General features: G+C 47.5%; 1 protein-coding gene across 4 annotated transcripts in view; it reads left to right on the forward strand.

The window, feature by feature from the left end:
• KCNH1 (potassium voltage-gated channel subfamily H member 1) overlaps positions 1 to 27,769 on the forward strand; it is a 351,125-nt gene that overhangs the window by 135,476 nt on the left and 187,880 nt on the right. For all 4 annotated transcript variants that reach the window (XM_037015391.2, XM_073216975.1, XM_037015392.2 and 1 more), the window contains exon 7: positions 3,796 to 4,225. In XM_037015391.2, the coding sequence (XP_036871286.1) occupies positions 3,796 to 4,225 (430 nt within the window). The remainder of the gene's footprint in view (positions 1 to 3,795; positions 4,226 to 27,769) is intronic.

A 27,769-nucleotide genomic window follows, 5' to 3' on the forward strand; every position in this document is an offset into this window, starting at 1 on the left:
CATAGAACAAAAATTTATTCTGTCACAGTTTTGGAGGGTGGCAGTCTGAAATCAAGGGGTTGGCAAGGCCCTGCTCTCTCTGCAGGCTCTAGGAGAGAATCTGTTCTATGCCTTTCTCTTAGCTTCTGGTGTTGCCGGTAGTCCTTCGAGTTCCTTATCTTGAAGACTCACCACTCCAGTCTCTGTGTTGGTGGCCACCTGATGCTCTCTCTCTGTGCCTTTTCTTATCAGGACACCAGTAATGCTGGATTAAGGGTCTACCATACTCTAGTATGACCTCAACATAGCTAAATATACCTGAAATGACCCTATTTCCAAATTAAGTCGTATTTTGAAGTTCTGGGAAAGACATGAATTTCAGGGAGACGTACATATTCAACCCAATACAGGAAGCTTCTAAAATGAATAACAAATGGCTTCTGTCCTCAAGAAGATGTAGTTCCTGATATAGTTGGGGAAATGGCCTCAGGAAACTATAATGCATGGATACCGAATACTATGGATATGCGGAGGGGTGAGTTACTGGTCATGACTACAGGGTGGTGGAGGTTGTCACTGCAGGATGACTAGTATGACAGCTGGCAGAAATGGGGGAGCTGGGCATTCTGGGCTGAGGACTGGTCTGAACAGACCAGAGAAGCCAGTGGGCTTCCCCTATGTGGGAAGTTCCAGACGTATGGAGTTATGCATAGAGGACAGCATGGCCTGTGGGTAGTGATGGCATGTGTTGTGGTGGCCCCTGGGAAGGATGGAGAAGGGAGGAGGATGGAGTGCAAATGGAGAGGAGGGAGATAAGAGGGGAGCCCATTGTTCATCTCCACAAATGACTGCCACACACTGGGATCTTCTAGACAGAGCAGCAAAGGGGAGAGTTCATGGAGAGGCTGAATGACCAACCCTTAAGTGAGCTCCAGAAGCCATGTCTGGACTCAGAGGAGCTGGACTATATGACTTCTCTGCACCCTCTTAGCTCTGAGGTTCTGTGACCATCAGAGAGAAATCTTTTCGCTGATCGTATCTTGCCTCTCTTGCTAGTTGTTCTGCATGTGCACACTCTCTCCTGTCTTCCCATCAAGCATCTTCCACACCCCAGGCATGGAAGACACAAAAGTGAACACCAAGTCCAGACAGCATCCTTTAAAATCTTTCCCCTGTAGCATTAGCACACGGAGTACCTAGTAGGTTCTCCATCAGTGTGGCTTTGAATTGAATATGGGTGAGGAAAGATGACAAGACAGTTTTGCCCTGGGTAAGAAGTTCTGCTTCTGAGTAGAACTGCTTTGAAAAATGATTTCAGGAACCTCCTTCTGAGGAGGTGGCGAGGAGGTGGCTGCTTACATGTGACTGATTTCTGAGTCATCAGAAAAAAAAGCTCCTTTGCCTCCCAAAATATCTCCCTCATCTAGGCTGAGGGTGCTTTTAATTCTACTCCTGAAAGTTGGTTTCTCTCTGTTAATGCCCTAGGGAGAGAGGATATCCCTTTTCCTTCATCCATCCTTTGCAACTTAATATGAGGGATTTTCTCAGCCTTTTCTGCATGGCAGGTTTTTGAGAAAAATGCATGGAGGGCACAGGGGACCCAGGGAAGGAGCGCTGGACATGCCAAGGGTAAACTTTGTCAAAGTCAGCAGTTCGGATGAACTGACTGGGGATCTAGTTCCTTGGTCTAGAAAAAGCCATTATTATCCATTGGCTGGAATATGTTAGACAAGAAATTATTATTTCTGTTAGAAGTTTTATGGCTACAAAACTGTTGTTTATTTGTATTGTTTCCCCACCCTCCCCTCAACAAAAAGAATTTGTATGGCAATCTGACCTGTGGTCTTTATGGACAAGGCTAAGCTATATATGGGGTGTGTGTCCCTATGTCAAGGAAGGCTAATGAGAGCAATTGTCACAAGTATGCTCAAAATTCAGTGGCTTATTACAGAGGTTTCATTTTTCATTCACGTCACAGTATGATTCAGATTGATTGTGGGGGAGAGCATGCTCCACATAGTCTTTTGGGGACCCAGGTTCCTTCCATGCTGTGCATCCATATTCAACACTTGGCTTCAAGGTCACTCTAGTCTCATCTGGAGGACATGCCCGGGGGAAGAGAAAGCATGTAGAGAACGCACATTACTTGTAACTGCCTCATCTGGGAAGTGACACATTTCGCCTCACTTTCCACTGGCGAGAACTAGTCCTAGAGATCTACCTGGATGGAAAGAGGCTGAGAAAGGGGGGTGAGCTGTGTGCCTCGGAAGAGTACGCAGCCTTGGTTGCCGATAACAGCCTCATCAGAAAGCATTTACGCATCATCCTTCTGTCTGAGACGTACCCTGACCCTTGGGGGTCGTCATTAGGAGCATAGGGGACAATAGGGAATAGCAGTGACCTGGAAACTGTCCAGTGTTTAGAATAGTGAAAAGCCTCTCCTTGGTGAAGGGCATCGTCCTGCTGTTGAGTTTTTGCAGTATAAAGGAGACCAAGGTCTTGATTCAAAGAAATGTCTCTATTTTCTTTGCTTGTTTATTTGCTTTTTAATGGAAATAAGAGAAACTAATGGAAATCTCTTTGTTACCTCTTGGAATCACTTTGGGATAGGAGTTTTGAAGTTTTGAATGGTGTGGTTCCCGCGGTATGTTTCAGCTCCCTTTGGTGATGAGAATACATTAGCATTTGGAGAAGATTTAGAAATCCTCTACCTCTTTCATTGTCTAGTGAAGGGAAGCAAAAAGTAACTAAATCGTCCAAATTCACACAGCAAGTTAGTGGCTCATGTGAGGCTCCGAACCTGTTTCCCAGATTTCTCCGCTAGTGTTCTTTCTGCTACCGTATTGCTGTTCCCTAGAAAACTGCTAGTTGGAGAACAGACCTTTCCTGGTGGGCCTGGCAGCCAGCAGCTGGAAGGGAGGAGGCTTAAACAGGTGAAATCAGAAGGTTCCTCTGAGCTCAGAGATTCCTCGATGTATTGCGGTGAACCATGGTGTCTGATTATATAATCCCTGGCCTGACAGGGGCGATGCAGTCTTCCAAGGATTTGTGACTTTCCTGAGAAAATAGAAAGTCAGTTCTTTACTCTTCTTAGTGGTTTCTTTCACTCATTTCTGTCTTCTTTTAGAAACTTTTTAAACATATTTTCCTAACTGTAGAAGTAATAATTTTAATGATAGAAATTGAGTAAATATATGCAAGTGTAACAAAAATATAAATGGAACCAAAAATTGTCTGTAACGCCATCATTTGACAATGCAACCATGACCGCTGTTGTTTTCATGCCCTTTCCATGTGTTTCCTGACCATTTTTCAACACGTAAATATGTGTGTACTTATGTACAATACAATTAGAATGAAATATTATGATATGAAATAAATATGCAACTCTTCAACTATTTCATATTACCTAATATGAAATATTATACAACCCTTAAACACTGATTTAAAATAAGTATGATATGGAAAAATGCTCATGTATTTATATACTTATACACCATATTATGAGAATAAAATTTTAATTTTGTCTAATTTATTTTATTTTTATTTGCTTTTTAATGAGAGTGGGAAAGAGCTAATGGAAATCTCCCTTCCATACACCTGGAATAAAAATCTAAATGATATGGTGTGTAAATATACAAATACATGTGGCCAACTCTCCATAGTGCGATTTATTTTAAAACAGTTTTTTAAGGGTTGCCTAACACAGCATCTCATGGAAATACACTCTGCTGGAGGAAACAGCTCAGGAGGGAGGAGGGAAGGAGTAGTGTTCTCTTGATACTTGACTTTGACGCTGTGCTCGTCTCCTCCCAGGGCATCAGCAGCCTGTTCAGCTCTCTGAAAGTTGTCCGGCTGCTCCGTCTGGGGCGAGTGGCCCGGAAGCTGGACCACTACATTGAATACGGAGCTGCGGTGCTGGTCCTGCTGGTGTGTGTGTTCGGACTGGCTGCTCACTGGATGGCCTGCATTTGGTACAGCATTGGGGACTATGAGATCTTCGATGAGGACACCAAGACGGTCCGCAACAACAGCTGGCTCTACCAACTGGCCATGGACATTGGCACTCCTTACCAGTTTAATGGGTCCGGCTCAGGGAAGTGGGAAGGTGGTCCCAGCAAGAATTCCGTTTACATCTCCTCATTGTATTTCACCATGACCAGCCTCACCAGCGTGGGCTTTGGGAACATCGCCCCATCCACAGACATCGAGAAGATCTTTGCAGTGGCCATCATGATGATTGGCTGTAAGTATGAAAGTGGGTGGGGCTGGGGTGGGCGGGGACAGGGCCCTATTGTTTGGCTACTCCTATTACCTGGAGACAAGGCATTGGCTATAGTGCCCTCAGGATTAAGGGGTGTAATAATTTAAACTAATGGAACACTTTTTAAAAGACTAACTTTATAGTTTTCCTGATAGTTAAAGCAGTACATGTTTACTGCAAAAAATTTAGAAAATACAGAAGAGCACAAAATAGAAAATAAAGACCAACCATCATTCTACCTCTCAGAGTTAACTGCCTTTTGGTCTCTCCCTCACAGATTGTTTTCTATACATATGCACGCACACAGATACAGATATTTATAAAGTTAAAATGAGATCATGCTACACATACAATTTGGTAAACTGCTTATTCATTGAGCAGTGAATTGTGGGTCTTTCCATGTCAATTTATACATAGCTCTAGATCTATGCAGTCCAATATGGTCCTAGAAACAGAATGCATGGAAAAAGAATATGAAATATCTCATCAATTATCTTTTCTATTGACTATATGTTGAAATGACAACATTTTTGTTATGGTGGGTTAAATAAAATATTGTTACAATTAATTTCATATTTCTTTTTGCTTTTTTAATGTGGCTCCTAGGAAAATTTTAAATCTTATTTCTATTGGACAATACTGATCTATATCAACACTGTCGATGTCTGCTTGATAGTTGAGAAATTTTCTAGATTTAAAACAAAAAAATCAATCAGGAAAAAAAAAGGCTGCTTTCAGTTGAGAAGTAGTGGGTGATTGGATTTACTTGACTGGACTGAGAAACAAAAGCAAGCCTTCTTGAGGAAGGTATTTAAATCTCAGTCACTTACTGACCATGTGTAGCCATTGCTCCTGCCTAATCTGGAGACAGCTCTGGACTGGGGAGTCTTCCTGGGGGGGCAGACCTCTCTGGCCTGGGGAAAGCACGTGCACTTAGAGTGGAATGGACTCCCTGTGAACCTGCCATGTACACCCTGTTGGCACTTCAGGGACACACTGTGACCTGGGAGAGGACAGTCCTCCCAGGTAGCACCGGTTTGGACAGTAGGCGGGTCGCACACAGTGAAGTTGGCCTCGGGTGCCAGCAGGCAGACCCCGTTCTGCTCCATGTGCTTATTCAGGGTGGAAGTGATGCATTCGTCATTACACCGGCCTCGGAATTCTGAGACCAGGGAAACGTGAGGCTTCAGTTTCTCTTGCTTTGTCTGACCCACCAGAGATGCCCCTCTGCGAGAGGATGGTGTCACCCCAAATTGTCTCATTGGCTGTTCGCCTCCTTGTGTTTTGCATCCCACTCACCATGTCTGGTGCAGTCCTTTCCGAAAAGCACGGAGCTTGCCCCTGAGTATTGGCCGGACATGTCTGAGGGTAATTGATTTGCAGGAAGTGTGTGCCAGTGGAGTGTTGGGGTTTGCTCCTTGCTTTAAAATGGGTTTTAATAGAGATGATTGCCTGACCATGGGAAGCAGCGTTAAATATCTGTGGGTGGCTAACTGCTTTAGCTTAATTAGAACTTCAGGTGCTTTCTCATGTCGTGTAAAAGGGTTTAAGATCTTTGCTTTTCTGGAACGATTTCAGCCTCAGCAGCACCATTTTGTAGATAGTGCTTGCAGCATTTCTGTGGGCCTTGGGGCACCTGGGGAACAACCAGATGCACCAGAGGTGCCAAGCTCAGGGCCCAATTTCTGTCCCTCAGAGAGGGACGTGAGACACTTTATCAACTGGAATATGTCATTGTCTTCATTACAGAAAATTTGCGAAGAGTGGTCATTTAGAAAAAATGCGCCCCATTTCATGGGCTCCCAAAGGTTTTCAAATATGAAGAGTCTTCCTTCTAATGTTTTACCTGCAAGAATGGAAAAAAACAGTTCTAGTGTCATATAACAAGTATAAGCAGTTTGTTTTTCCAAAACCGTTCTTCTATGGAAAGCATAATTTCCTGGGTATGGTCTCCAAGGAAAACCTCAAACAATTATTATCGCCTCTTTTCTCTCTCCACTTTCTTAGAGCTTTGTAGTGTTCCATTTCTTTTTTTTTTTAAACTTTAATATGCAGGGAGTTTTCTCTGCATTATGCAGCCACAGATGATGTCTAGGTAGGCAGGTCTTGTTAACAGTGACCCAATTCCTGAAACATTTGATATTTGCCAGGGGTTGTGGTAAGCACTCTCTCATAAATCCTACTGCTCACAAAAACTCTATACCTTAGAGACTGTGGTCTCTGTCTTCTAAGGAAATGGAAGCTCTAAGAAGTTTTGTCCTTTCTCAAGAACAGGACTGGGAAGTAGGAGAGACAGGATTTGGATCCAGGCCTCTCTGAACTGAAAGCCCGGCTCTTCGCCTGGGGCCCACGGGCGTAGATGTGATCTGATAACAGCCTTTGCCCGCTCTCTACACTGACACCACAACACCTTGAAAACTCTGTCTGTAAACTTTAATAATCTGGCAGTTTCTGCAGTGGAAAATTTTGTACGCTTGTTTGCTGTTGTTTTAATTTAAGAACAAGATTGTGGTACAGACTCAGGGGACCAGGTGCTTTGGAACTGAGCCATTTCTCAGCAACCTGTCACTTACAGCTACAGCTGTTCCACTTTACATGTGACCCGTCTGACAAATTCTATGCTAAACAGCAAAGTTATTACACTCTGTGTAACGCCGTGGTAATTATCCTTGTAAACTTACATTCTGAATCACCTTTGCTCAGGACAACAGCTGACGTCTTACTAGATTTACGGGGCTCTCTTTTATCTTTGCTGGGCCTGTGTGTGTGTGCGTGCACACACTTAGATCCTCACTGCATGGCTGGTGGATTGGACTGACCCCAGAGTGGGCATCTCTGGCAAAGCACTGACCACAGCCTGCATTTGTGCCAAAGGGTCGATGTTCCTCTCTTCCCAGGCACCCTGGCAGTCAGCACGCCTTAAAGGCTATAGACAGACCCAAAGCCAGTAGGCTTTGGAATACTGATTGCATTGTGATATTTTTCCTCTTTGCACTGAATTTTACGCGTATTGGTGATTGTATTTCCAGGTGATTCTGTCGCAGAGTAGTAGCCATAATGTAGATTATCCAGAAGCGTCTGTTGCTTCCCCTGCGTTCTGGCACTGAGTGTCTCCTTAGAACTTGGCTAATTCCCAGAGAGTGCCAGGAAGCAGGAAAGCTAAAGATTTTCAAGCTGGCTCACCTCTCTCAGTTCTGATAAAAAATTGCCACAGGAAGAGATGAAGACTGTTGGTTAAAATGAGTTCTTGTGATTAGCTGTGGGTGTAGGTGATCTGTGATGTCGCCCGCTGCCTGGCTGGATGTCTAGCCTTCCTTCTGACGTCTTGGTGGGGACCAGGGCCAGCCAGCCCCTGCCCTGGCCCCCCTGCCCTCGTCTGTGGGCCCTGGTGGCCTCCTGCAAGGCCTTACTCTGAGGTGTGGGCGTGGGCTCCTTCCATCTTTTTGTACATCTCCTGTGTACCAGTCATGCTGAGAGAAGGGCTACGCTAGGCGTCTGTGTGAGAGGTTGCCCCCATGCAGCAGGCACATACTGAGTGGTCCCCTGACAGGCCCCCCACTCTGTGCTGAGGATTTGGAGCTATGTGCCCCTGGTGGCACTTTCAGGGAGTCGGCGGTCCAATGGCGGCGGAGGCTGTGGGAAGGATACGGAGGCCCTGCCGCCTACCAACCAGCGACTGAGGCCTGGAGATGAAGCCTTCACTATGGGCTGATTCTCGCACGGGGCCTCTGCGGGGTCCCTCAAAGGAGGAGAGTGGGAAAGAAGTCCCTTCATCTGGGAAGTCTCAGTCTCAGGCTAGGGACGGGACCCCATCTTGGGGAGCTCTCCAGGGAGAATGTGGTGGCGAAGAGAAAGTTGCCGTTTTCTTAATACAGGATTTGCGCTTTTCTGATTCTTTCCTCATCATGTCACTGCTGTCATCCTGTCATTATAATTAAGCCACATTCATTTCCTTTCTCACTGATAACAGCAAGGGGTCTGGACATCATATTCCCACTCCAGACATTCTCTACCCCCAGACCTGCACACACCTGTCTCTTTAACTCAGTTCTTTCTTCCCAGTCTTCCCCACCTTGGCTCCTTACGCCGGAGCAGAATATCAGAGCTGAAGGGACCCTTGTGAGCATCTATTTAGTCCACAACAGCCCCTCTTCCTAGTTCTGCTGGGCCGGATCTCATTGCCATCAGTATCCCAGTCAACCTCCCTCGGGCCTGGGGGCTCCCAGAGAGTAACTGGGCTCAGCTCTAGTGGCCTCCTTATATCACCTTCTCTCCTGGGGGGAAGGGACGTGAGTAACCTGCACCCCGGGACATCTGACACCTACTTGCTGTATGCTTCATGGCCTCCTTTATAAGCAAGTGTGTACTTTTCCCGCCTCCTTCCTGATCTTACTTAAACATTGCTTATTTCTTTCTATTTCACCTTTGCTGAATATGCCTTTTGCATTTATATAAATATATTGGTGTTTCAAAAATGACATGGGGCCTGTTTCCCAGGAGGCTATAACGATACTCTTAGGAAACTTCAAACACGTAGTAGACTCTTAATACATATTTATGGACTTGTTGAATCTGAACAATCGAGAGGCATTAGAGCTTTGGAAGCGTTCTTCATTGCTCTTGGCAAAGCTTCTTTGTTAGGATATGGGTTCTGCTGCTGGATAGAGACAGAGACTAATAGTAACGTCAGCAAGGCGTATGTTTAATTAAAGTTTAGGGTTGGTCTGGCTGCTCTGTAGTCACCAGAGACCCAGGCTTCTCTGCTGTCTTTTCAGCACATGGCTCCCATTATTAGGAAGTTCCATCTCCAGCCATACGTTTTTTTTCCAGAAAGTAGAAAGAAGGGGAAGGGAAAGGCTGGCTGAACTCTTTCCATTTGAGAAGATGAGGAAGTTGTTCATTATCACACTGGCTGGAACTTGGTAACCTGGCCACACCAAGCTTCAAAGGAGGCTGGGAAATGTGTCCTTTATTCTGGGTGGTCACATGCTCAGGTAGAAAACCAGTCTTACAGGCACGAGAAGAGCTCCTGGGTGGGTTGACCAGCAGTGTCTGTGGACCTCAGCCTTCCTCCCTCCCCTCATCTCCCTTCAGTTGATGGCAGCAAACATGAGCCCTGCGGGATGGGCAGACCCTGTCCCTCCAGGACCTTTGCCCTGAATTACTAGTTGAGAGACTTTGGTTCACATTCCTACATCTGCTCTGTGCTTTGCTTGTACCCATTAGTTTCTGTGGATTAAGGATAAGAGGCTCTCCTGACATCTCACGTAGTAGAAGTGAGAACAAAATGAAATAATAACATATGATAGCTCTATGAAAGAGTTAAAAATTCCACATTCCAATGTCAGGATTTTATTGGTAATACCAGTAATTGTTGCTTGCTCTTCCTGGTTAATTTTTTCTTCCCTTTTCTTAGAAAAAAATAAAATAATTGCAGCTCCTTCTTAGGAGCATGGGCATGCTGTTTAATTTCATTTTTGGTGTATGTTTATTTTGGGAAATGGGAGACTATTCAACATGCTATGGGAGAAATAACTATTCATTTCCATTTATTCCTAGAAGTCTTTATTTTTGGCCATCAAAGCAGCTTCTTTTTCTTTTGAAAGTTCTGCCTGCCGCTGTGCATTTCAGATGGGTTTCCCCATTTTGACACAACCTCAAGCTACTTTCTGTCTTCAAATCCCCTTCTTCCCTCCTACAAAAACTGTCTGTGGTCACTCCCTCCGGGTTCCCAGGCCGTACTTGTCTTATGCTCCTAAGCCTGCCGGCCCCTGCTTTTCATTTACTCACTTTCACTTAGGCTTTATGCTGCTTTGTAAACATTCTTGTGATTTCATAGTTACCTTTCTTGCCTCATGTATGTTTTCTCTCAGCTTCCAGAGGGCAGGGCCTGTGGGTCTCTCTTCTTCTTCTTCTTCTCTTTTGTGCCCAGACACATGCTGCTGGAAGATGGGAAAGACAAGAGCTTAGGAGCTGGGTGGTTCTGGCTTCCAGACCCACCTCTACCCTTCATTAACGCTGTCACTATTGACTGAAAATGGAGATGCCAGGCCCTACCTAACCAAATGTGGGGGGATGAAAAAATAAAATGATGCACCATACCTGGCACGTGCTTCACACGTGGTGTTCAGGCAGCGGTAGTTCTCCCCCTGGTCCTCTGTCTCTTCTCTTACAGCGTATTTCTAGGACTCATCTACCGTTGATGCTTCTCAGCCATTCATTAGTCCTTTGGGTGTGCTCTGCTTTAAGAGAATTTGAACTTGCAAAAATATCAGGTGTATTGCTGTGTTTAATGTTCGGGTCATTAAATGTATGTATATTTGGATGTGAGATTCTTTAGAAAAAAGCTTGTTTTTTTTTAAAAAATAGGCCTGATTGCAGAGCAAGTGAGGGGATGCTCTTAAAGGAGGAGAAAGTCACTGTGTGGCTGGGAGGCCTCCAGGCCTCACTGTCCGAGTCTGACTGGCAGATCCTCACTGGGCAGGAAGGGTACCGAATGGGGCAAGAATGCTTCCCCTGGAGGAGAGAAGGGACTGGAAACACTCGTGCCCTGAGCACCCAAGACCTGCCAGATCTCATGTTGGTAACTTTTCTTTACTCAGAGACCCTACAAAAGGCTTTATTATCCCTGTTCTGCAGATGAGAAAACTGAGGCTCAGAGACATGAAGTTAACTTACCTGAGGTCACGGGTTAAGAGGTGGTCAAACTGGGGTTTTATCTAACATCAAAGTTTCTCTTTGTTTTGTTGCTCCCCTTGTTGATTCTTTTGGGATGTAAGAGGGGAAAATGTTCTCTGTGGTGTGGATGGTGTTGGGGAGTAAGGCAAAGTATTGGGGACAGTGGGAGGAGTGCAGAGATGGGGTGCTTTTCCTGGGTTCCTTCTCTATTCTTTCGAATTATAATCATGGTGACAAAATATCTGATTATGTGTTTAGTGGGAAGACATTATCCTTGTTCATAGCTGGATGCCACAACAGGCATAAAAATTTATAACAAACATTTTAGACGTTAGGAAGCTCTGCCAGTGGGAATGGGTGAGGGGTAGGTATTGTCTCTGACCTTATAGATACCCATGTCATCTGCAAAACCCTTTTCTTTTTTAAAATGATTTCTATCCAAACGGAAAGCATCATGTGGAGATGGTGCTATAAGCAGGTCTTTCATTTCTATTTTGCTTCTGTGTCTCTTGTCCCCTTCCAAACACTCAGTACTCCGTGGTAGCTTCCTCCCCATTTTTCGGATCAGGAAATTGTGGAGTGATGTGCTGAAGGTCACACAGCTGGTTTGAAGCAGAGTGGGGCTCCGGCCCATGCCCTCACTGTGAGCTCTGTTTTCCTGCTCTCCCAGATCGCCATGACAGCAGCTGGTCCTGGTGCCCACAGATTGCAAGCTATGCCAACCGGTCCCTTTGTGGGCTGTCCTTACAGCTTGAGATGAGGTGAAGGTGGGTGAAGAATGGTTGAGGCCCCCATTTTATTTTCAGCAAAGGGACTTGATTAATCAAGTTCTACACCTCCTGGGCTGCTTTTTATCGAGGTTTTATTGTGACTCTCAACCACTACGCTGACACTACAGACAGCTAGAGAGAAATCACACGGGGAAAACCATGTTCCTTTCCTTCTTTAAAATTGGTGGGAGGAAGAAAGCCCTCCAGGGAAATGTTTTCTAAAAATACATGAATAAGGGTGGCCCCTGAGAGAACAAATGTTTGATTTCCCTGCCAATTCCCCAGAGCCTCAATCAATCAGCAGTTTACCTGAGTACCTCTTTGTTCATTTAATAAACGTTTTTTGAGTGTGCCGTGTGCCAGGCACCGTGTGAGGACAGGAGCCGCAGAGGAGATGCACACAGGCTCTGCCCTCCCATTGCTGAGGGGGCCTGATGAGTGGATAGGTTGCTGCGAAGTGAGATAAGTCTGTGCCAGGGACAAGATGGGTTGTTATAAGAGCACACACGGGTCAGGGGCCAAGGAGGGGGGTCAGGGAGTTCACACCTCAGTTATTTGGGAAAAGCTCTGGGCCGGGCACTAAGGGCATTTCCGAGATTCATCTCAATGCATATGTTTGAGGATGTCTCCCCAAGCGGACTTCAAGGGGCTGTGCAGGCCATTGCCTGATCCACAATGGGCTCAATCAATATTGAATGAATGGAGGAGGGAGGAAAAAAAAAAGACATCATCCCTTCCTTAATTTGCTTCCACTCTGCTTTGGGAAATATAAACACAAGCAGGAAAAACCGTGTGACTCTGGAAGGCAGAGCAGGAACCCCCCTTCATCTGTGCGGGATACCTTCCAAGACCCCCAGCGGATGCCTGAAAGCACAGATAGTACCGACCCTCTACCTGCTATGGGTTTTGTATACAGGCACACCTATAATAAAGGTTAATTTATAAATTAGGCACAGTAAGGGATTAACAACAGTAACTAACAATAAAATAGAACATAACAATATACTGTAATAAAAGTTAAGTGAGTATGGTTCCTTCCTCTCAAAAAATTCTTATTCTACAATAATCACCCTTCTTCCGTGATGATGTGAGATAATCAAATGCCTATGTGATGAGATGAAGTGAGGTGGGTGAGGCAGGCTTTGTGATGCAGCATTAGGTTACTACTGACCTTCTGAGGATACATCAGGAGGTCAGCTGCTTCCCAACGGCTGTTGACCACGGGTAACTGACAGTGCAGAAAACAAAACCACGGATGAGCAGGGACTACTGTAGAGGTTCATGGAATGAGCAGTAGGACCAATCCATGCTTTCAGACGTCTGGGATGATGGCGATCATTTCTGTAAAGTGGAGGCGAACACAGGATAAAAGTGGAGAGATTTTAGTTGGCCAGTGAACAATGGGTGGGATTTGCATGATTGACAAAGATGGATCGGTCAGAATAGTACTGATGATGACAAGTTGTTGACCATACGCTGTATGTAGAACATGTTATCCACATCCTGCATTAACTCTCCTAACACTCCTATGTCATAGGTGTTATTATACCAGTGTTACAGGTGAGAAATGGAAGCTTGGAAAGGTCAATTATCTTCCCCTACATCAATCTTCTTGGGACCGGTGGAGTCAGAATTCAGATCCAGACCTCTGATCCCCAAGCTCATTGTCTGTCCACCAGTCTGTTCTGCACCCCAGCCACCAATAACAAGGAGGAGGTGGCCCTGAGGATACCAGTGAGGATAGCTTGGAGCAGGAGGGTACAGAGGAAGCAGCCACCACCCAGTCCTGGGAAATAGGACAACAAAAAGAAAGAGAGAGAGAGAGAGAGAGAGAGAGGAGAGGAGAGGAGAGGAGAGGAGCGGGGATGGGAGGGGAGGGGAGGAGAGGAGAGGAGAGGGGAGGGGAGGGGAGGAGAGGAGAGGGGAGGAGAGGAGAGGGGAGAGAAGGGAAGGAGGGAGGGAGATGTGCTGATCTGGAAGGGCTGAGCATCTGCTTTGTGCCTCCTTGCTTATAAGCATCTCTGGTCCTTCCTGGAGTGGCTACTACCTCCAGCAATCCATCACATGCTGAGACAGGGATTGCGACCAGTTGGGGTAGGGCTACTTTTCTGAATTTTTGGAACACCCAGATCTCAATAATTTAGTCAGCCACTTAGAAAAATTCCTGGAATGCAGACTATTTTTTACTTGGAGGACACCACCAGTGAATTCTGCATTATATTGCTTGGTTTGTTGGACTAAAGGTGCCACAAGGCATGACATTGCTCGGCTTATTTTCATCAAGGACTGCCGTCTTCTGTTGGACAGCCCCTTTTTGATTCAGTGTTACCAGGGAGAAGACTAACTAGATAATGAGGATGGTTTTTGAAAGCCATCTCCACCACTGATGAAACCAGTCCAGCTGACATGTGCACCTGACATTAGCTCAGGAATATCATTTTAATTTCTAAAGTCATTATAACACAGATAGCCCATGGGATCAAAAGAGATAAGCATAGGATATGAATAAAGCTACTTAATTCCTGTGCCTATTTCTCCATCTGTAAAGTGGGGATGATGCAAAGTCAATGACATAAACAGAAGTCCAGGTCCTTCCCTTTGTTTCTGCTTGGTGCCCAGCCCAGAGCCCCACATGGCAGCTGATGATCTCATTCCTCCAGCACCCTTGGTCTGCATTCTTTGTTCCAACTGATCAGCAAGGGACTTTTCTGGGCATTGGCTGAGGGCTTAGAGGCAGGGGGAGGTGTTGTGTGCAGAGGTGGTAATGGAACAGCGACAGCACGATGCTTTGCATACAGAAGAGCTTGATAAGAATTTGTGTGTGGAGCTAGATATCAAGATGAAAATCTTCTGGTGAGGACACTGCAACATGGGCCACTGCCAGGGTCGTCTCCACAAATCCTCACCTGATAGTGACTTTGCAGCCTCGAAAAGGTTTCCGTTTTCCCTTTTCCCCACTGGTTCTCTGTGCGTGTGTGAGAGAATAATTTTAGCTCTCATCAGCTAGAGGTCTGGCTCTGAATCAGAGCCACATGGTCATAAAAACCCACTGTCTGCAAGGAAGCTGGGCAAGGTAAGAGGTCTTGGGAGGAAGAGCTCAGTGAAAGAGGAGCCTCAGAATGAAAATCATGCAGGTAAAAAATTGCCAGTGAATTCTATAGAGCTGCAGGTGCCCTGCTCGTAGGCTACCCCTGTTTCAGAAGGGTTTGGACCCTGTTCAGACACTTTGTTCCTCCTTGGGGTTGGAAAGCGAAGCTGAGCTGGAAAGGAGGTGAAGCTGGGGGGAAGGGTCCCTCTTTCTGGTCCTAACTGAAGAGCTGAGGGCCAGGCCCCCTCTAAGAGCTCCCTGGGTTAGGTACAAGGGAGGCAGAAAGCACCTACTGGAGTAACGAGGGTAACCTCTAAAGAGTCCCTGCAAAGCAAGGCACAAATGTGCCTATGAAGAGAGAGCAGCAGGCTGACTAAGCTCGGCATAGGCAGCACAAAGGGATGGGCTGTTGGGCTGGAACCATCTGCCAGGACCAGCCTGGCCCCGAAGCAAGCGGGAAAGCAGGGGAAGAGGCAGAAGCCACAGGTTCTCCCCCGGTTGTCTGTCTGAGTCCCTCCCTCCTGGGAACTCAGGTGTTTAATGACACTGAGCTGCGCCCCCAGGCCTCCCCTGGAGGCCTTGGCTGCAATCCAGTGCCTTAACAAGTAGAAGGGAAGCAGGACTTCTGAGCAAAGGCCTTTCTGGACAGAGGGGGGAATGTGTGATCTGAGCCTTCCATCTTTGCCTCTCTCTGTCCCTCCCTTTTACAAATATTTATTAAACTCCTACTGTGTGCGAATCACTTAGAGATGGTGGAAAGACAGATGGGTAACCAGCCATTCTTTTTCTGTGATAATTAACCAGATCTCTAGTTATCTCACAGGTACTCACCAACTTTTGGAGTTGAGAAGGGCCTCAGGTACACCAAGGTCACCTTGAATACCTTCACTGAAGTTCTAACACCCCTGGAATGAGACCATTCCAATTCCAGTTAAGCTCAGGGGTGAGAATTTCCCTTTTATATAAAGCTGAAACTCCCTCCGTGTGGATTCTACCCCTTGTTCTTGACTCCTGGGACTCAGTGGGGAAAATCTAGCTGTTCTTTTATACAACAGTACTTCAAATATTGGGAAGCTCTTCTGCCCACCTTACAGCTTCATCTCTCCAAGATGGATAGGAGCAGCTTGTGCCATGTGGTTCTGGGAACTTTTCCATCTGGAAAAAAGATATCCTGTCACTCCCTTTTGTTCATGTCTCTCTTATGAGGGGCCCAGGACTAAACCCAGTTGTCTGCCTGTGATGTGGTCAGAGCAGAACTGAGCGGGACCATAGCTTCGCTTATTTTGAAGTCACATTCATAGACTGAAAGGGAATCAGAACTAGAAGGGGTCTGAGAGACCATCTGTCCCAAGAGCATCCTTGTGAAGATGAAAAGGTGAGGCCCAGAGAGAGGTGACTCGTCTAGTTATTGGCAGAGCAAGAAAAGGACTTAAGTCTCCCTAGACACCAGTTCTCAAAGGTTGGAGCACTTCCCGCCAATCTTCACTACATCTATACATCTCTCTAGGCTGCTCTTAATTCAATTTTATAATTTTGACTACTATATCATAGTATTTCTTAAAATTCATTCGTGTCCTAAGATGCCAGCTAGAAGTTTTTAAGCTATTTCATAGGTTTTACTGTGAATCGTATTTCTACCATCTTCTGCTTTTCCAGTTGGCTTTTTGGATATAGCTCCATGATTTGACATTGTCCAAATGTGTCTCTCCATTTCCCTTGGCTGCACCAATCTGGGAATATAGTCTTGGAACTAAGACATGGTAATAACGTAGGAACAAAACAACATTCCTTTTTCTACTGCAGGATCATTAGAACCCAGCTTATGGTATACGTGGTAGTGGTGATGTGTCATGTTCACACAGGAGTGACCACGGCCACTCTCTTCCCCCTGGCAGTATCTGCTTTCCTGCACTGCCCACTCCTGGCACTTACCACATGGTTCCCCAGCTGTGACACCCACCCTGCTGGGCTCCAGGACTTTTTCTGTACCAAAGAGCTGATGTTACTCCTCCCCTTCACCCACAATGAGTGCAGAAGCTCCGTACTTTGCTCAGATGTGGAGGAAATGCCCTCTTCCTGCCTGTGTCAAATACGGGCACCAGGACAGACCAGGATCACATCATATTGCCAGTAACAGAACGCTTTCATTGGACTAGCTTTTTCTTCCCTCCCTCCCTCCCTCCCTCCTTCTTCCTTTCTTCCTCTCTCTCTTTCCTTTCTTTAGTGTCATTCTTTCATTCCAGTGTTGTTTCTTAAACTCTGCCTTGGATTCTCTTGAGTTTGGGCTAGAAGACATCAGGCAGGGCTGTGCTCTCTCTCCCTTTCCTGACCTCTCATACAATCTCGCCCTATCCCAGGGTTCCTAGACCAGGCTTGTTCTTGGCAAGCATCTACACACAGAGAAACCACATTTCTACCATTCTTAGCTTTAGCAGTTGGCTTTTTGTGCCCAACTCCGTGACTAGCAGCAGGGTGAGTCCTTCCCCACTGGGCGCAACTTCTTGGCACATAAGGAGGACACTGTCCTCTGGCCGCTTTGCAGTCTCACCCCTGGGCTGCAGCCATTGGTTCCCTGCGCCACTGCTATCTGGGCAGCTGCTGGGGCCTCGCATATCAATAAATGCCAGCTTTTTTGTCCGTTTGTGCCTGGATGTCGCTTTGGCCAAGTTACAACTTGAGATTTATTTTGGTGATTGATTGTCAGATGTCTCCTCCCACTCTGTGGGTTGCCTTTTCCCTTTTTCGATGGTGTCCTTTGCACAAAGTTTTTAATTTTGATGTTGTCCAATTTATCTGGGGTTTTTTTCTCTTGTTGCTTGTGCTTTTGCCGTATTTAAGGCTGTTGATCTTCCATCTACCTCTTGGTGATTCTGTCCCTAGCTTCAAGTTCTGTGTGAATTTGATCAGCCTGTCATCAGGTTGATGGACATTCTATCATGTAACAGCAGTGCAGGCCCTGCAAGCCCTCCCTCCTCTCCTACTATGTGAGAAACTTGCAGAGGAGCTGCCTGAATCCATCAGTGAGAGAGTCAGATGGAGTATGATGGAAAGCACTGAATTAATAGCAAGGCATATAGCTTATAAACCTACAGCTTTATGATGGATACGATACTTGGGAACACTGTTTACAGGGTCTCTCCTTCGCCACGTTTCTTCACCCACTGGATGGATGTCTCTTGTTGCCATATAGTGAAAAGAGGCATGGGAAATGCTTCTGAAAATCTTTTAGTTTTTGTGTGATGCTGCTGAAAGCTGGAACCAAGACAGTCATGGTGGGGGATGACAGTCACACAGCTCTCCAGCGGGTGCTCCTGAGGGAACCTTGAGTCTGGGAAGAGGTGTGTGTGTTGAACAGTGATATCCGACCCAGCAGTGCCTTGCCATCCTGTCCCCTGCCCTGGGTCCGTCATGATGCCCTAGTAGTCAGGAGTGGCCACTAAGCCACTGCCTGGCTTTCCGCAGTCAGCTCTCTCATGGATACTTGCCTGTTTCTAATCCCCAGGCTTAGAAGCTTAGCAGAGGATTCGCATGAGGTCACAGGCTGACCTTTTCACAACCAGCCCAGCTGGAAATCACGCCAATGACTTCCACCCTGGGAGTGCCTGCCTGACTGTGCATTTGTGACCCACACTGCCCCTCCAACCGGGTGCTCCTCTGAGACCCTGAAACCAACTGAGAGACAGCAAGGGGAGGCACATAGAGAGAGAGAGAGAAAGGGAGGAGGAGGGGAGAGAGAGAAAGAGGGGGAAGGGGGAGAGAGGATGGGGGGAAGAGAGAAAGAGAGGGAGAGAGAGGGGTGAGGGATAGGGAGAGGGAGGGAGAGGGAGCCCCTGCGTCTGCAGGTGAGGTCTGATTGGAGGGAAGAGAGAGCTTACACTGGAACAAAAGGATGTTATTTAGGGAGAATGAGCATAGTAATCTACCCCCCCATGCTGGTGTACAGCAAACGGTGCACTGAATGTGTTATGCCACTTAATCCTCATTGCACGCAGTTGAGGAAGTGAGGCTGCCTGTGGCTGAGCGGTTTTCCTGACATGACGCTACTCCTGAGTAGAGGACCCAGAACTCACACCGAAGTCTTCTGAGGGGCCCCCCTCAGCCCCACAGATGCCCCTTTGGGTTCCCCACTGAGAGCAAGGAAAGGCTGGGCCAGCACCCCCTAGTTCTTTTTGCACTGAGATGGGGGGCGTGTGGCTTACTCATAGCACCCTTGCTCGGAGTGGTCAATGTGAACAATTTATCAGTAGCGTTAGTCTCACTCCACTGGACTCAGGGCCACATGTCAGGAACTAATGGCCGAACTGACTGTCGTGGAGAAGCAATGCCCTGCTGTGGAGAGGGGTCTGCACTGGGTTTCGGATCGTGGTCCCTCTCGGGGTGTAATGAACTCCTGGGGCTCCGGGTGTAGAAGCTCAGCAGTTCCGGGATGTCTTGCTTCTCTGGGTTTGGATCAGGCAGGACAATGACAACGCTGGTGATGATATTTAAGAGTTAAGAATTTTGAACATTTACTATGGCCCGGGTCCTCTTAACTCATATTAACTCATTTAATCCTCATGATCCTAAGAGATGGGACTGTTGTTATCATTCCCATTTTACAGATATGAAAACAGATGCACAGGAAGGTATGTCATGTGACTCAAATCAGCTAGGAAGTGGAGGAGCTGAGATTCACAGATTCCAACTGCAGGTACTTAGTGACTCAGTGTGTACTGAACACCCACCCTCTGCCCTGATTCCTGGGGTGCAGACAGCCTCAGGGCAGGCTCTTTCTCCCCACTGTGGTGAGTCTTTGTCCCTGATTCCACCTCTCTATGGGGCTGTGGGTGTGGGGAGTTGTAAGGAGGGTAAGGTGGGTTAGAGCCTCTGAAGAAATTAGGCAATCAAGATGTTCTCTTATTCACCTTGTTCCCAGTAGCTACTCCCTTCTGAGCTTCAGTTTCCTCATCTGCAAATGGACATGGTGAGGTCTACCTGGCAGGGTGGTTGTGAGGCTCAGACATGTCTGTGAAATCCCTGACACAGGGCCTGGTATATAGTAAATACCAAATAAATAAGTGCTGGAGTTATGCATCGCTGTTACTATTCTTCTACCTCCCTTTCCCACCCTAGATAGAGATGTAGGTGTTGCCTAGGGAGCACTGTCTAGAAACATCTAACTCCAGCCCCACTTTATTGGAACAGAGGCCCATGAAGTGTGAGAAGGCGGCCTGCCCCCATGCAGCCCGGCTCCGGAGCCTTCTGCTCTCGTAATGAAATAGCGGGTGTTATTCACTTATCCATACCATTGACCTTTGGATAAATTAAATAGCAGTACTCCAAAGAGAATTTCTCCACCTTTTCCCCTGGGTTTATCAACCCTCCCTTCCCAGCCACAAGTCCACTGGAGATGGGGGCCCCAAAAGGTGGGGATGGGGAGAAGGGAGTTCTGGGGAGAGGCACGTGGGATCAGGTGGGACAGAAGAGTGGAAAGATGCCACTCCTTTCACACTGTGAGGTCACCACTTTGCAGAGCTCACTCAGCTGCTGCTTTCTTCTTTTATAGGTTTCTTGCAAAGCAGTTTGCTCATTATCTAAATATCCTCCAGTCAAATGTTCTCACATTCATAACTTAATAACCTTAATTATGCATATTAGTGAGAAGAGCACTTGGCGTTGCTTTGCCATTTCTGCTGACATTCCTCTGCCCCTGGAGGGCCATGAGTTGGAATTCTAAGTGCATCTCTCCTGGTCAGGTACACGAAGAGGACCACTAACGCCCATGGCCCTTTCCATGCTGCCTGCAGCTCGCTGTCCTCAGAGGCTGGGGGTCTGGGAGCGGCCGTGCCCCCCATAGGTGTGGGGATGGGGAGGGAACAAGCACTTGGAGTGGGCCCAGTTCTTTGCGTGCCCCCAGTGGGCAGTTCTGCTTTCTATGCCTCTATGTCTCACCACCTGGAGATAGAAGAGTAACCCTCATCTCTTCCTTCCTGAGAGGCTGATACATGGGGTGAATTTGAGATCTGCTCTGTCAATTTGGGCCAGAATTTTCCTGAGAGGACTTCAGTGGGGAAAACCTTGACAGTTAACTCGAGGTGTGTTATTCCAATGGAAAAGCGAGCAAGGGCTTAATCTCTTGGTTATGGAATTCTCTTTTTCCAAACTTTTATTAAATGCCTGCTATGTATAGGGCATATCATAGGTCTCTCCAGGAGGCAACCAGACCTTTCCGTACGCTGAGCCTCCATATCAATAATAATTTCCCTATTTGCTGATATGATGAAATACATCCTATGCCTACTATCCATGCAGAGAGCATAGAGCTCAGTATTGCTGAGCTGTCCAAGTAAAGGCAAGTCCTTCTGCCTAATTGTGCTTCCAGAGGCTTGACATCCTCCCTTAGTGCTATCAGCCCTTCCTGAATCTCTTCCTAGGGAGGTTGCTGATTTACTGCCTGTGATTGACAAGCATATTTTATTTATTCATTTAGCAGAAGATTGAGCAGCTAGATGCTGAGAGTAAATAAAACAATAAAGTTGCAAGGAGGTGAGAGTAGACATACTATGTGAATGCAGTGAGAAGTCCTATGATTGTGGATAAGGAACTATGGAGTTCTGGGGAAAGACATGGATAGAAGTTACTTAAACCTCTTAGGGGTCAAGGAACAATGGATGTTTACTGTGACCTGAAGGCTGACTGGAGTTAGCCAGAGGGAAAAATTTAGAGATGGGAGGGCATGGAGGCAGTCCAGAGAACACAGTGCCTTTGAATAGAATGCAATGAGTTTGCAAAGCTGAACCTTAATGGGAAAGAGAGCAACTGGCCAACATCACAGCTCTGGCTGAAGTAGGGGCTGATTTTGAAGAGCCTTGTGTGCTAAAGAGCTTGCACTTTTGCCTGAGGGCAGGAAGAGCTTCCAGAAATTTCACTGGGGAATTTCACCATAAGAGAATGGGTTGGAGGGGAGCAAGACTAGAGGCGGAGACAACAGGAAGTTTTTGTATTGTTTTAGTGGAGAAATGATGACTATCTGAGCTAAAGCAGGATGGAGAGCGATGGAGGAATTCCAGAAATATTAAGAAAGTAGATGGACACTTCTTGGCAATGTCCATGCCTGGGGCTGGGGACAGAGTGTGCCACTGCACTGCGTCTCCGTGGGCTTCCTTCCCAGCCACGCAGGTAGATGCCACATTTTAATAATGCCTGAAAGCCACTTGCAGCCATATGGAGGGTGTGTGGGCGGCTGGGCAGTGACGGTGGGGAACAGACGGGCTGGCCAGCAGCGATGATGAATGAGCCTGTCTCCTGAAGCCATGACTTCCCTCCCAGCCGCCCTCCCCTCCATCGCCGTGTGTGAGGGCCCTGGTCAGCCGGGGGGCAGGAGGACACCGTGGTCAGCAGCAGCTTTATTTGTTCTCTTTTCTTGCAGCGGCCTTTGCTGAAGCTCCTCTGGCCCAAATCGGAACTGCTCTGTCTCTGTGGGATTATTTTACAATCGGTTGGGTCCTAAGAATCACACCCTGGCCCAGCGCCAAGGGTAGATTTTGTCTGCCCTGCAGAGCTGGGGGCCACCTGCTCCTGGCTGACAAGTGTGTAGAGGGGGTGGCTCCCTCCACCTCCTTGGTGGTCATTTGCTCCTGGTTGATGTTTCTTCAGGCTTTCTGTTCACTGCGGTCTTCCCAGGGTGCCCGGCCCCGTGAGTCAGCCAGGTGTGCACCTTGGAAGGTACCCAGCATCCTTGGGGAGGCCAGCCCTCAGCACTGGCTGGAACAGGGAAGGCTCCCCTCTGTTCTCCAAATGCCTGAGGTTTGGAGGTTTAAGTACTTACAGGTTTGTTCTGAAATGCCTACCTATTTGCTTTTCTCATTTAGGCCGTAAGGACTTTGCTGCAAGGCCACAGGCCCCAGGATCAGTCTAAGCCCAGGATCCTTCCCCGCCTACGCCCCCTCCTCACCTTCTCCTGGGGGCCTCCTCCCCTCCTACCTGTGGTCACCCTCCTGAGCTGCCCTTCCCCGATGTCGCGTTCCTTCCCTTCTAGCTCTTTCCCTTTCTTTTCCCACTGCTGTTTCCCACGCTCCTCTTCCTAAGCAAGTCTGGGACACTGATTCTGAGCTGCACAATTGTTTCCCAGCAGCTTCATTGGGTTTTGAAAGAGGGGCCTGGCTCTCCCCTTGGCTAGGTGTGGGCCCTGCTGCTTTGCTGATGGTGGGGAAGTTGGCTGCGAGCTCAGAGACCACGGCGGGGGCTTGAAGCCTCTCACCGGGGAAGCTTCTCCCAGTCATGTCCAGATCCTTGGCTTTGAAACCAACCCCAGTCAGGGGGCCCCTTACCCTTTGTTAGCTGTGAAGCTACAGGGGAGACGGCCCCTCCCTTCTCAGTCTCCTTTGTGCCATGCCGGGCGGCCGCTGTGGACGTGGATGAAAGTGCACCGCGCCTGCAGTTTTTCTGAGACTCTTCCTTTGCCCCTCGCCACTCTGTGCCACCCCCAACCCTGATGCCCCACACTGGGAACTTCCCTGGAGTCACTGGAAATGGAAATGGTTAGGTCTGCTTTGGAATTGTGTCTTCTAGCGTGAGGAGAAGGGGCCACGGGGCTGGGTCCGCGTCTGCCTGCTCCTGCGAGACTCGGCAGCTGCGCTGCGCTGCCCTCCGCATCCTCCACGGTCGGGAGCCCATGGAGGGAAGGGCTGGTGAGGTTTATTCCTCCTGGCCTCAGCTGAATGCTGCAGGCTGCCGAGCCGCTGCTGCTACGAGCCAGACAGGAGCAGAGGGGCCGGCTGCTCTAACTCACAGCTGCTGGCGCAGCGGCTCCCGAAAGCCTGGTGTGGCTCCCCAGCCCCTCTAGCTGTGGACATTCTGCTCCCCCTTTGTTTTTGCTTTCTAGGTCCTTGTTGGTTTTTGTCTAGGAGTTGTTTCCACCCCAAGGCACAGGACATTAAATTGGTGCCTTCTCTCCATGGACTGGGGTGGCGGAGAGGACCCTGGCTTCTGGAGGACTTGGCCAGCCTCCTCTGGGGAGCCACCCGCCTTGTCGGTGCGATCAGCAGGTGTGATAACGGGACCCCGAGGAATCTCCCAGTGGTGTGCTCCTCTTGACTGTTTTTGTGTTTGAGTCTCTTTTTGTCTTTATCTGGCAGTGTTGGTTCCAAGCCTCTAAGCACTACTCAGATTTTAAAATTTACACGGAGAGCTGTCTCTATGCCTTATGCTGTTTTCATTTATTCCCTGGTCACATATGTGTGGAATCCTGTGTTCCAGGTACTGGGCCAGACTGTTGGGGTGGGGGGGTCCTGAAAGGGGTTTATAATTCAGTGGCCCACCAAATAACTCTGAATCAAAGTGTGTATGATACACATGGTAAAAAGGCCACTGGAGAAAGCGCTACAGGAGTTGAGAGAACGAGAAATGACTTTCTGGCAGAAATGTCTTCCGTGCTTACAAGGGCTGGCCGGTGATAATACGAGGTAACGGGAGCTTGCTCCTCAAAGGTTTGTTATTGTCATTGTGGGGGAAGCAGACTGATTTGTGGACCATCTAGTATTTAATGTGGGTCTTAAGCGCTGTATAATTTGGATATGGGATGGGTATTTCTCTGTCTGCCCATCTGGCCATTGGAGATGTACCACAGAATTTAAGCAGCCAGAAGGGAAAGAATCAGGGTCCTGCATGCCTGGGAAGACCTCGTGCAGTGGGCTTGGAAGCCATACTGAAACAAAACAACTAGTGGGTATGGATAGTTCCAGTATGAAAGACAAGAGGGTCCAGGAGATGAGGGCTGGAGTGATACAACATAAGACACAGTGCAGAATTGGTATGGAAACGTATTTTGAGAAAAAGGTGCAGCAGTTAGAGGTCAGGGATTCCAAGCCATCAGAGATGTGGTCCCAGCCCCAAACAGCTCATCACCCATGTGACTATTAGACTCCTTCACATAAAACACCTGTATGGGGAGTAAGGCACTCTGAAAACCTCCCTGCTCCCTCTCAGGGACCACAGTGTTTCCCTGAACCCCAAAGCAGCTCCCCGTGACTTCTTCAGGTGTCTCCACAGCACCAACATACTGCCAGCTGCCAAGGCCCTCCTCCTCCCTCGGGCCTTTTCCCTCCTTTTCTGCAATATCTCCTCCCTGGCGAGCCCAGAGAGTGGCCTTTGCAGGGACTCAGGATGCATTCACTCTTTTAGCTGCTCACCCCCATATCCTGCTCCTGGTCACCATCTTGCCTCATGAGAATACCGCAGGAGCCTTCTGATGTGACTCCTCACGTCCTGCTTTTCCCTCTTCCAACCTTCCCACACCTGGCCACCCGACCCAGCCCCCGCTGCCATGCAGAGACTGCACTGGAGGCCGAGGGTGGAACGGACGCAGAGTCCCAGGGAGGGTGTTGTAGTTCCCCAGCTGAGGCCGAGGTGGCCCTGGTGATGGTGGTGGCAGCGGCATGCAGAGATGCGGGAAGATCCTGGACCGACTTTGGAGGTGGAGCCGACAGGTGACAGATTGGCTGTAAAAGGGTTGAGAGTGCAGGTTGTGAGAAGAGTTGACTAGTGAGGCTAGTTGGGAGATGGTGGCTTGCCTGAGGCTGGGTTGATGGGGGTCAGCCTGGGTGCTATTTATGGTGGATCTTGAGTTTGGATTGAAAATATGTGCATTTGAACTGTCCAAGATGTATGTGGAGAATTGACTTATGGGGCTGAGCTGAGCAGAGAGGTTTAGCGCAGATATACGTCTGGCAGCCACCAGCATGAAGCATCCCAGTTAGATCAGGTTGTTGAGTACATACTGTTCTATGCAGCTTCCCAACCGAGGGTCTTGGAGGCGGTGCGGGTTTTATTTTTACTTCGGTGGCATGAGCCGTGCGTGACTGTCGCAGGGTACTGGAGCTGGGCCTCTTTCTATCTTAGAAAGAGGTTAGGTTGAGGAGAAGGAGGATGGAAATAGAGGAGAACCAGGAACCATCTGTGGTGAATGAAAAAAGCCCCGCAGTGGGGGGACCGCTGCTGTCTCTTTAATTTGTCTGTGAAGATGACCAAGGCCCTTCTTTTGGTCCCTGGTGAGGCGGTTTGTGTGAGCCATTTGCACGCTCTCCTCGCTGCATCGTGACCTTGGCCCGGTGTTTGCACATCACAGCCAGGAGTGTGGCTACTTGCATCAATCCCTCCTCAGTACCACCCACCGGCCTACTTATCATTCCTGCTTCTTCCCAGTCTTGTTTCAGAAATTCTGTAAACAGACCAAACATGCATAAGTGCTTTGCACCTCCCACAGACCCTCCTAGCCCACAGGCCTCACGAAGCATATTTGTCCTTTCAAATGAAACAGTAATCTTGGCTTATCTAGATTCAACAGTCCAGAGATGTCTGTAGCTGAAAAATAAAGAAACACAGGAACTGTTAAAGGTGCTTCTGCACAGTCTGTCTAAACAACCCAGGTAGGCTGTGACAGGGGTGCCAGAGATGATCTGTGCGAGGTTCCTGCCCTCCCAGCTCTCTTGGTTCATGAATGGGGACAGCTCAGAACAAGCTCAACTCCCATCCACACGTCACTGTGTTTTTGCACTGCTTTATATTTGTGTCATTATTTGTTTAAAGTCTGTCCCTGACTACTCTGTAAGCCCCTTAAAAGAAAAAAAAGAGCCCATCTATTTACTGCTGTATTCTCAGTGCACAGGATAGCACTTGGCAGGTGTTTAGGTTAAAGAATTAAACTCATTTACTATCCCTTCATCCTCACGTTTCCTCCTTCACAGTGGGTCTTTCCTACTTCTATTATTATGGGTTTGATTTTTTTTAAATCCGATTTTAACATGCAATGCCTTTGCAGAATTGGTTTTATAAGAGCAAGATAGCTGGAGCCTTTGCATTTGACAGACATGGGCTTGAATTCTCTTTGCTCACCTGCTAGATGTGTGACCTTGGGCAGGCTGCTCAATCTCCCTGGGCTGCATTTTCCTCATCTGCAAAATGGGGCCAAGTTCCTTCTTAAGTGTTGTTTTGAAGATCTAATGAGGTCACAAACGTAAGCCACCTGCTACACTGCTGGCTCCCCAGTTAGAGGCAGTTAAACACCAGTACCTTTGAGAATATGCCTTTGCCATTGTTCTTTTGGGTCCTTGGTTTTCTAGCTTTTTGGTCTCAAGACTCCTTTATAATCTTAAAAATGATCAAAAGTCTCAAAGAGCTTTTGCCTGACTGAGTTATATCTGTTAATATTGATTATTTTAGAAATTAAAACAAATTAGGGAAATGTTTATGAATTTATTTAAAAATAAGAATAATAAACCCATTGCATGCTGACTGTAGCCATTAAAAAAAAAAGTGTCAAGAGTGGTGGTGTTTGGTGTCTTTGAAAATCTCTTTATTTCTGCCTTACCAGCCAGCTGACTGTCATTCTGTCTCTGCATTCAGTCTGTTGCACTATCGCATAATCATGTTAACCTCTGGAAAGTCCACTTTCTGCATGCTTGTGGGAGATTAAGAGTGAAAAAGGAAAGGAATATCTTATAGTATTATTATGAAATCATTTGAAATTTAAGGGCCCTCTGAAAGGGTCTCAGGATTCTTAGGAATCCTGGGGCACATTTTGAGGAACATTTCTAGGCATTGGGTCCTAAAAATTAGGATCATCATCAGATATTTGGGGCTACTTGAGCAAGGAAATCAATGAGAATGATTGAAGAAACCCTTTGGGAGCGGAGCCCTACCAGGGCTGTAAGACTCTCAAAGGCTGGGCATCTTCAATTCATTCTTTCCTCCTCCTCCAACGTCCAGTCAAGCACACAGCTCTCAGAAGTCTTCTCTCACCTTCATCTTCTTCATTCTTTCTGTCTCCACCTCAGTCTAGGCTCTAATAACCCCACAACTGTCTATCCCAGGATTCAATCCTGGGTGTGACAATGTGATTTAGGAGGAAGAGCAGAATTTCTGGAGTCTTCCAGACCTGGTTCCAAATTCTGGGTTCATTTACCCTGAGGCATTTGTTGCCCCATCTGGAAAGGGTGGTGCCAGGACTCTTAG

Source organism: Manis javanica, chromosome 11 (genome assembly GCF_040802235.1).
Source record: "Manis javanica isolate MJ-LG chromosome 11, MJ_LKY, whole genome shotgun sequence".
Lineage (NCBI taxonomy): Eukaryota > Metazoa > Chordata > Mammalia > Pholidota > Manidae > Manis > Manis javanica.